Source organism: Tachypleus tridentatus, chromosome 8 (genome assembly GCF_004210375.1).
Source record: "Tachypleus tridentatus isolate NWPU-2018 chromosome 8, ASM421037v1, whole genome shotgun sequence".
In the NCBI taxonomy this organism is placed as follows: domain Eukaryota; kingdom Metazoa; phylum Arthropoda; class Merostomata; order Xiphosura; family Limulidae; genus Tachypleus; species Tachypleus tridentatus.
The window spans coordinates 143,024,856-143,036,231 of NC_134832.1; the positions used below are offsets into that span (position 1 = coordinate 143,024,856).

Sequence of the window (11,376 nt, forward strand, 5' to 3'; positions counted from 1 at the left end):
GGGAGAAGTGGACACTTGCGCATCATGTGTGGGATCAATGTCCCACGCGAAAAATGAAGTGCCTGAAGTTAAGATATTCTAAAAATACAATAGGTTTGAGTGTGAATATGTAATACTCTAATTTTAATGTAGAATATTAGTTATTACATTGTAAATTTTAATAAAAAGAAAGTCATTAAAATTTTTGTGAAAGTAATTGATATAGAAACCATGTTTTTTAAAAATGGTTACTACTGCAAGTACAAGCTTGACATGATGGCAAGGGATACAAGTTGTACCATACAAGTAAATAACTGTAGAATGTTCGATATCTATCTATATATATATCATACCCATAAAGAGAGTTGATCAAAACAACTAATGTAACATAAAAAAAATTAAGTAGACAAGTGAATTTTGAGGGATTACTAACTGTAAAAAAAAAAATGTAAAAAGTCCAATTGAAATTGGCAAACTTACATCTGAAGTATGTGAAGTCTTGTTGAGTTTGAATTTATGCTATCAACAGAATGTGGCTGAGAATATTCTGATTTCCTTTATGTACTTAAATGTTTTGTATGTCACCCAAGATATTCAACTCTCCCACCTTCCAAGTAAATTATTTTATATGTACCTTTGGATCCTAAGTAAGCTGCACTTTCTGCTGTAAGTAAGACCTTTGAGAATTTGCCTGAAGTGTAAATGTTATCTCTGATTCACTCTCATTTATTACCCTCCCCTTTTGGTGTGTATTAGGCACCCTATGTATTATTGCATCTATTCACATCTTCAGTTGGTCTCCTGAGTATATTCAGTATTGGTGCTCTCCTCAGATGATTCTTGTTAGTAGTTGCCTTCCACTGAACTACCAACAACCCTTCTCACATATCTTGGGATATCTGACAGTTTGATATTTTTTCAAATGTGTATATGTCTGTGTGTATATGTCAAAGAAAAAGATAAAGGCATTACACCTGTTCATTTGCATTCTAGACATACTTTAAGGTGACACTTCATGATAAAGTTGGATGTGAACTAAGTTGGATGATGATGTCTTAGCTGGTATGTCACCTATTTTGTGTGCATGTGTTTGCAACATTGGAGATGTTACTCAATACCTTCACTCTAACAAAGATGGGGTTTGCCAATGTTTTTTAATATTTTGGTTTTTCTATTGCCCTGTTCTTGCATTATTGAGGCCCTCCTTGGTACTTGCTGAGTCTTTCCTGGTTATGCCTGAGCAGTCACTGATTTGATGGGTTGTAACTTGTTAGCCATTTGAGATATAAATTAAGAGGGGCTACTGTCTCTTTAGTATGTACTTTTATAATGTATGTGTGGACTGTTCTGTCAAAAAAAAAAAAAGGGTAGGTTATAGTATTACTCCTACTGGTTGATGCCACAATACCTGTATAGAATACACCTAAATTTATGTTATTAATGCTTACAGAACTGACTCCTGCGTCATATCAACAAGTTCCTCAAAGGTGAAATGGTACCCTGTTGAAAATAATGCCTTCTTTTTTAATGTGATGCAGGTCCACTCTTTTTGTTCTTTAAGACTAATCTAATCCACTCACTGTTTCTGGATTCTGTGCTTTTTGCAGTTTAGATAGTTTATCTTTCTGCACTGGAGTGGTGGGTCATTCATTTCTATCCCCTTTATGGTGTGATGTGTATTGTGGGTTTCAGTATTTTGAAGGTAAGTCTCAACAGTTTTATTTTTGAATTTTAGGGATACATATGACTGAAGTACTCTCCTTTCCACAATCAAATTTTCATCACAACTGCAATTTTAAAACAAATTTAATTTATCACAGGAAAGTGGAACTTGTATAAGATCCACTACAGTTATTGAAAGGTGAGACAGTTGAGTGTTGTGGGTAACTGATGTATGTGATATGCAATTATGTAAAGGGTATTCAGAAATTGAGTTGTGTTGTTGACAGCACGAGTTGAAATTTGACGATGAATGAAAAGCTTTTGGTACCTGAGAGGTAAGTTCCCAGTTTGAAATCCATTTTCATTCTGAAATATAAAACCAAAACTTTAAGATGTCTAGAAGTGAAGTATTTGTTGTACCAAGAAGTCCAAGGTTTATTGAGTATGTTGATTAACCGTAGCAGGTGGTGCATAGAGATATTAATATATTGCAGTCCAGTAAATGCAGTTAATGATCTGAGTGTTTATGTTCTGTCATACATTAAATTAATGGTGTTATTACTATTTATATTGCTATACATAAAGTTACTAACAGTATGATTGAAACAGTTCATGCTGTTCCACTAAAGGTTTACTTTTCATTGTGATCACTGCTGTAAACTTTAGTACTTAAAGTTGGTGGTAGTAGTTTATGAGGATGTTTATGTAGTCATTTTGTGACTGTTACAAATGATAATAGTACTTACATTTGGAATATAATTATTACATCTACTACAAACACTAATAATTTCTGGTTACTGGTATAAATAGCTTTGTAGTTTAGTATAATCATTCAATGGTGACATATATTGTTGGTAGTTTGACTAAAATGATGTATCCTAGTACATACATATTAGTTTTTATTGCTGTTGTAGGACAGCGTGTTTTCATTATCTAACAAGAGTAAGTGGGTTATACAACTTAGCTAGGATGAGTAACTCGTTACATGTGGGGTAAAGCTTAGGTTTAATCCCTGACATCTTGTCTAAAGGCACGATCACCCTGAATGATCACAGAATATGATCTCTCTTATTAAAGTATCTAAAATCAAAACTCTCAAAAACACCATTTCTTTAAATTTCTGGCCTCTTTTTCAGAGAAAAATTAAATAGAAATGAGAGTATAGAAAGGTAATGAATTATGAATTTACATTATATATCTACCTGCTTTGGCTGTGTTTGTACTAACAATCATTTTAACATCTTTGTTGTTTTTTGTTGCTATGACAATACCTCTGAAGTAGGTGCAGTTATGTAGAAAATTTCAAAACCTCCACCTTCATGTTTTTTTGATTAAATTAGAAACATGTTTCATTACATGTGGACGCTGGCAGTATACCATCCATTGATAGGCTATGTTTTCCTTACTATTAACTTATTCAAATATACTTAAGATGGCTTAAAAGTTATTCAAAACTGATTTGATGCAAAGAAAAGACACAAAAAAGGTTACAGCTGAAGTTTCTTCGACCACAAAACTCTTTCAGGATTATAACAAATTTTTAGTAGCAAATGGTAAGTAGGAAGACTGAGAAGTTAAAAAAAAAGGTAACACATAGAGTCAGACATGAATTTCCTCTGCATTTTAAGGGAGGTCAAAGATTTAGACATATTTAGACTCATTATTTGTTAATAGTACAATATGTGCCTAAGGATAGGAGAGTATCATGTGTTACTCCATTTTGAAAGGTGGTGATAAGAGTTGTCTGATTAGTCTTCACTTCTGTAGTGGTAAAAATTGTAGACTTTAGAATCTGATAAAAAGGAGCTTTAGAAAAATCATTTACTGATATATGATATTATAAATGAAAGCTCTTTGAAATCATCAAAAGTAAATTGTGCCTTACTAATCTGTTATCTTTTATCAAGGTTGTTGCTTATCTGGATAAATGAAATGGTGTGGACTTTGAAAAGTTAGCTTTTAATGGATTTCTGAAGTTCTTAGAGGTTTGCTGGTTAATGAAATTTTACTCAGTCCAATAAATCTTGGCTCATTTTGTCATAAGGTGATAGTAATTCTGTCTTATGGTGTTTAGACTACAAGACCTTACTTTTCTTGCTAGGAGATCTAAATATAGGGTTTTTATTGGCTTCTCCCATGACTTGGAATCTGAGGTATTGGGGTACTGTGTGTGAAAGTGGACTTACCACCATCACTATTTTTTATTTTTGCTTCCACCATTTTCATTTTGTCTTAAGCTGTTTAGAACTGAAATTAGTGTTAACTCAAACATGGTTCATATTTATTCTACCATAACACTTCCTTATGCCTTGTACTCCAGGTATTCAGTATATTTTATTGAAGCAGTGCAATAGCATAATGTACCATTGTGCAATACCATTGCACAGATGGAGATTCTACACATAGCATTTTGATGGTGTGCATGTGTGTTGTTTTTTTTTAATACAACTTTTATTTAAGTAACAGGCAGTATTGAAACCAAAAGATCAAATTTTCCATGTCTGTGGTATTTAATGTGTGATTACTGTTCAATCATTATTAAATGGTTTGCATTAACAGGAGAAAAACATATAACACTGCTTGAATGGTACCTAATGAACCTCTGAACTTATAAAAAAAAAAAAACTATCTTTGAATTCCTGGTCAAATTCCTGGAATTTGTTGTGTAGATATTGCACAGAACAATGAAGTACTGGTTTAAGTGTATTGTTATACACCTGAAACCTCCAATCCAGATATCAACTAACTTAATGGCAATAACAATACATACATACAAGTAGTGTCTTTTATAAAAGTAATGAAATAATCTTCAGTTAAACCATGTAATGTATTCTTGTTTATGATTAAGTAACTTATTTTCTGGCATTATGATAATAACTAAACTTTAACAATGGTTTGTATCTATGGTACTAATTGCAATTCTTATTTTCAGTAATAATTATATCTTTTTTAGCATTTTACAAGAATTTATGTTTAATAATTTCAGATGTCAACTCTACAACAGCAGAAGAAAGTTGTTGAACAGTTGCGTCAAGAAGCTGCCATTAGAAGAGTGAACGTTTCAGTTGCTATTGAAGATTTAAAGGTTTTTTTTTTAATTGAGCACCAGTTTCTTTATGAATTTTACATACTTGAGAATATTTTACTTTATACCATTATATTTTTTGATATCTTTATTTAAATTGATTTGTTATTTATGTTTAGATATTATCTATTTCATTATTGAACACCTGTTTCTGTTTTGTTTTTTTACTTTGTTATATCTGTCTTGAATACGTTCATGATCATTTGACCTTTTTCTTGCATAATGTATGTTTAATAAACATTTGTGGATCAGTGAGATTGATGTTTTTAGACAGTTTTTCAGTTTACTGTATTGTACTTTAATGATAATTTAATTGACAGTTTTTCAGTTTACTGTATTGTACTTCAATGATAATTTAATTGACAGTTTTTCAGTTTACTGTATTGTACTTTAATGATAATTTAATTGACATTTTTCAGTTTACTGTATTGTACTTTAATGATAATTTAATTGACAGTTTTTCAGTTTACTGTATTGTTCTTTAATGATAATTTAATTGACAGTTTTTCAGTTTACTGTATTGTACTTTAATGATAATTTAATTGACATTTTTTCAGTTTACTGTATTGTACTTTAATGATAATTTAATTGACAGTTTTTCAGTTTACTGTATTGTACTTTAATGATAATTTAATTGATAGTTTTTCAGTTTACTGTATTGTACTTTAATGATAATTTAATTGACAGTTTTTCAGTTTACTGTATTGTACTTTAATGATAATTTAATTGACAGTTTTTCAGTTTACTGTATTGTACTTCAATGATAATTTAATTGACAGTTTTTCAGTTTACTGTATTGTACTTTACTGATAATTTAATTACATTCGTAGGTGGTTTTTGTTTATTTACTGGAACCCTTTTATTCATTTTCCTGATTACTGTTACTGTTTATTCTGATATTCTTCCTATTTGTTCGTTCTAATGTATTGAAATATTTTGATCATACCCATGGGGAAAGAATCACTTGTGGAAAAAGCTGAAAACAATTATTAAATTCTTACAATTAATTTCAGTAAATGTCTGTTTAAACGTAGCCTATAAAATGTGTTATTCTAAGTTAGCGTTGTATGTGGCTAACTGTATACATCTGTCTATAGTGTATGTACAATTATCAATTAGTAAAACATTTGTTAGAAAACTTTTAAACTGAAATCGCTCTCATCATCTTTTTTATTGTTTTGTTTTGTTTTTCAGAAATATATTCAGGAACATGAAAATGATGACTATCTTCTAGTGGGATTTCACTCTCAAAAAGCCAATCCTTTCAGAGAAAAGAGTTCCTGTATAATATTCTGATGTGATTTTATTTTTTGATCTCCCATTCTTTAACTTAACTACAGAAAAAAAGAAGGAAAAATAAAAGAGCAGAAAATATAAGAATGCAATGTTACTTTTCATATTGTTAGACTTTTTTTTACTGTATTCCATATTAGTTGTATTCTCTCACCTTTTACCAGTTATCAAATGTTCCAATTTAGAAAATAATGTTTCTGTGAGATTTTTGAGTTTTAAAATGGGAGATATGGTTTGTATGCTGTAAAGCAGCTAATTTCGACATAAAATTTTGATTCTTTATCTAAATTTGTCAGCTCAAATTCAATGGGTACTCAGTCAGGAAAGCTGCTACCTGGGTAATAACATTCAATTACTCATGTAATGTTTTGAGTAAAAGAGAAGTACTTTTTTATTAAAAAATATTTATGGTTATCTGAGTAAGTTAAGAGTTTTTATATGCCGTGTAAAACAGACACTGCCATGTGTCACGAGTTTACCTTTAGTAATTGCAAATAGTTGGTTAACTGTCACCATGTGTTGTAGAAACCACAAAATATTTTGTTATAATCACTTAAAAGCTATTAGTAACTTTTACTTTGCTATAGTATCTTATACATGATTAATTCTACAATTACAATAATTCTTTGTTGTTGTTATGAACATACTAATTGAAAAGAAACTAATTTATTCCACGCTGGTGAATAAAAGTTGCACATTTGAAAGGGTTCAGCCAGGTTGGTCTGTGTTTTCAATTGGATTATTAAAATACTTTCATATTTTGTACTGAACTTTCTTGCACAATTTAAACGACTAAAATTAAGTGGTTATTCCTTAAAGATTGTTATAAATACATGTATGGTGACCCAGACTCCTACTGGTATGAATACACGTATGGTGACCCAGACTCATACTGGTATGAATACACGTATGGTGACCCAGACTCCTACTGGTATGAATACACGTATGGTGACCCAGACTCCTACTGGTATGAATACACGTATGGTGACCCAGACTCCTACTGGTATGAATACACGTATGGTGACCCAGACTCCTACTGGTATGAATACACGTATGGTGACCCAGACTCCTACTGGTATGAATACACGTATGGTGACCCAGACTCCAACTCGTATGAATACACGTATGGTGACCCAGACTCCAACTGGTATGAATACACGTATGGTGACCCAGACTCCTACTGGTATGAATACACGTATGGTGACTCAGACTCCTACTGGTATGAATACACGTATGGTGACCCAGACTCCTACTGGTATGAATACACGTATGGTGACCCAGACTCCTACTGGTATGAATACACGTATGGTGACCCAGACTCCTACTGGTATGAATACACGTATGGTGACCCAGACTCCTACTCATATGAATACACGTATGGTGGCCCAGACTCCTACTGGTATGAATACAGGTATGGTGACTCAGACACCTACTGGTATGAATACACGTATGGTGACCCAGACTCCTACTGATATGGAATTAAGACACAATAGCGATATGAAAAACAAGTTGGTCATTAGGTAAATTACAATGTAAATGAATTAGTGTTGATTATACAAAAATATTGTTACATATGTTCCACATGTATTTTTTCTTTTTAGCTTGTTAGTTTTATAATAAATTTAAAGTTGTTTGATTTGTATTTAATAGTTTGTTGTAATTCTACAGATATCATAAGAGTAAGTTTGGTTGTTTGACATATTTTTACCACTATATTAATGTGTCATCAGAAAAAAATCAGTGGTTTTTGAAATGCTTGATTTGACTTAAGTTTCTGGAAAGAGATGTTTTAATTTATTAAAAGATAAATTCTCTGTTCTTCTTGTCAAAGGAATGTGGTGCTTTGTCTCAGTAAATATGTTCATTTACACAAGGTACAAAACAGTCTCAGTTATGATTGATAGAAGTTTGTGATGTGAATCTATCATGTTCTAGTTCTTGATATTACACATCATTTCCTTCTGTTATTGACAGCTCATACAGTTTTTATAATCTTAAGAAAGCTCACTTTCTAATTTTTTCCAGAATATTGCAACAATCCATGAGTGTCTTTTTGTGTGTAATAACCTAGATCATTATTATACCCATTGTGAATAAATTTATATGTGACAAAGTTTATATTGCCAAGTCTGTATATGTAAGTGTGACTGCTGTGCTTGTTACTGTCATGTGTGTAAAGCACTTGTATTGGACAGTCATGGAAGAGCCCCACTGTGACTGTCATACCTTGTGCTTGAGAAGTGTTTTATATTATCTCTGAGAATACCAAAGTCTTGTATAATGTATGCATCTGAAGTAATAAATAGCTTGTGTCATCATACTGTTGATGATTACTTCCATGTTGTGCCAGATGCCACAGTATGTATTATTTAGATGCATTTATATATTAGTTTTCATCTTTGCTAGGAAAAATAACATTTAAATGCATATAGAAGTCTTGTACAACATTTAATAAAGTTGGTACTGAAAGATTGAAATCATAAAAATACCAAAGTTATGAATAAACATTACAATTAAAACACTGAATCCACTTTTAGTAGATATTCTAATGAGAAAAGTCATTCTGTATTACATATACCATTGAAGAGGAAAAACAATTCTTTTCTTAACCGTGTTGTAGAAACAAGTTTTTATTATTCACTAACTTTCTGCATTTGAAGCTGGAAACTCATGCATTCTTTGAAATGTCCTTAAAAAGTGGAATGCCTTATTTCAGGTTTTGTTTGTTTGTCCTCACTTCTTGGGCAAAAATCCTTAAAAAAAAATAGCCCAAGTACATCATCCGACAGTTTGAAGTTGCTGTAGAAAATATGATGAGCAACCAGTTGTGGTTGATGAAAGCCAAAAGTATGTAAAAAGAAAAAAGTGGAAATGTGTCTTCTTTCAGGATATTTTTATTATTATTATTATTATTCCCCTTCTTGTAATTGAACCTGCTAATTCTGAATGATATGAACCAAAAGTTTTACAAAGTATGGAAATGTACCCTGTTTCAAAGTTTTTAAACCCCTTCCCAGGCAAAACAAAATAGTCCATACACACTGTCAAACAGTTTACAGTTACCATACAAAAAGTTAAAGTAATTGAGCCAGCCAGCTAATGGTAATGGGAGCTAACACACACACACTTACAGATCATCTTTATGGTAAACTATAACTTAAGAAATGTATTCAAGAAAGACAATGCTTTCATCAATAATTTGCATTTTTTATTGAAAGACTGATGCACTTTCAACTACAAAAGCATACAGAACTTAACTATTTTTACCTAATGATCAACAGCAGGTAGATACAGAATCTGTTCTGGAAACAGTTGGTGAAAGAAATATCTAAAACTTTCAGTCATGAATATCCTTCAACACTTTAAGAAAATTAAGGTTAGTGTTTTAAAAATTTTCTGAACACATTTTTTCAGACTATTAAATAATTTCAATGCATCTTAACCATGAATATTATTGAAAAGGAGAAACTTGGACAATTCTAAATTTATATTAACATGTCTTCAAATACATATGATGATATTCTTACAGAAAAGTTAAAAACATTAACATTTTTGTCTTTAATTTTCTCATCTACAGACCTTTATAGATAAACCCTCAGTTTAAAAGAGTAATTTATACAAATATTAAATCTGCTTGAATTACTGTGAGGTAAAAGTATGAATATATTTATGTAAAGATAGAAAATTGCATGTATAGATAAAACAATCTTGTGTAATAAAATGAAGTAATCAAGGTTTTTAAACTCAACAACCCCCCAGCCTGCAAATCCCAACTCTGAAAATCGACTTTTGATACCCATTATGGTCATAGCACAGATGAGTGTGGCATGATCAGGTGGTTAGGGTGCTCGACTCACAATCTGAGGGTCATGGGTTCGAATCTCTGTCCCACCAAACATTTTTGCCCTTTCAGCTGTATAAACATCATAATATTACAGTTAATCCCACTGTTAATTTGTAAAATGTAGACCAAATATTGGTAGTGAGCTGTCATAACTAGATGCCTTCCCACTGCTAAATTAGGGATGACTTGGTCAGATAGTCCTCTTGTAATTCAAATCAAACCAAGTCACTAACAAGAGTACATAGTGGTGAGCTGTAACATAGCTACAGTTCTATGTATTATTCACTGACTACAAAGTACTGTCTCATTTTTACTTTCATGTATTCCTGTTTCTTTTCAGTTTATATAAGGATTGCCCACTGGACAACTTGATCATTTGCAACATCTGTTTAAATTTTTTTCTCATATCCTTTTCATGTTATTTAAAGAAGTACCCATATGTAGATTTTCATATGAGTATATTTTGAACAAACTGAACTTTTTCAGCATGTAAGAAGGACAGTAATATTCTATTGCTACTGACAGTATTAACCTTAACTTAAAAAAAATCATTTTTCTTATGGTTCAGATGGTTTCATTTTGGCTCGTTTTTCTTATGGTTCACATGGTTTCATTTTGGCCCACATTACACTACTGGTTATCACAGCTGTATTTAGAGATATAAATAATTGTCTCCTCTTTGTCAAAGTCCAAAAGAGGCAGTTCAATTATTTTACAACATCCTTTGACAAAACCAATTATTATTATTTATCTCTTTTATTACAGTCCCTCAAGTCTTCAGGTTTGCAATGCCAAAATAAGGGATTTGATTCCCCTCAGTGAACACAGCAGATAGCCTAATGTGACTTTGCTATAAACAAAACATTAAACTGTTATTACAATACAAAGCTGTGAAAGTCACTTTAAAATCACCACTGTACTGTTGGCTTCCACAGTGTATCCAGATCTTTAACAACTGCCTTCTTTTCATCAAAATCCACACAGGCAGGTTATAAATTGCTTTGGGGCACCTGTTGACAAGACAAATCATTCTCCTCTATCTTCATTATTACAATACAAGCTTTGAAACTCACTTTCAAAATTACCCATTACAGCTAATTCACATGCAGTCTCACTTGACTTGTTTACCAATATATTGCCCGACTGAAACAAATAACTTTCTGCACATTACAAGACATTATTATGTAAAAATGCTCAGTGAAAGAACAAGAAAAACTTAGAAGTTTTGAGTAACGTGATGTTAATTCACAACAACTGAAGTGCACAACAAATGATTTTTGAAACATAGAAAAGAATATCAATGACAGCATTGTACATCTGGAAAATTATTTGTTAAATGCTAACATTAAACCAGTCACATCTCTTTCTGCATTGGCTCAATGCAGAGTTCTAACCTAAAACACCATTTCTGTGGATGTGTTACAGAGGACCTTATTGGACTACCTCAGTCATAACATTAACAAAATAAGTTCCAGAATTTAGCTGGCTAGTTCAATATCATTCAATCAAGAAC

At 31.7% G+C, this 11,376-nt stretch overlaps 1 protein-coding gene across 1 annotated transcript; it reads left to right on the forward strand.

Annotated features, from left to right (window-relative positions):
* The first annotated feature begins 23 nt into the window (after positions 1–23).
* Positions 24–8,337, forward strand: LOC143223651 (guanine nucleotide-binding protein subunit gamma-1-like). The gene is made up of 3 exons (XM_076451882.1): positions 24–285; positions 4,628–4,726; positions 5,921–8,337. The coding sequence occupies exons 1-3, from the start codon at positions 211–213 to the stop codon at positions 6,020–6,022; spliced, it is 276 nt and encodes a 91-aa protein (XP_076307997.1). The 5' UTR covers positions 24–210; the 3' UTR covers positions 6,023–8,337.
* Positions 8,338–11,376: the final 3,039 nt, after the last annotated feature.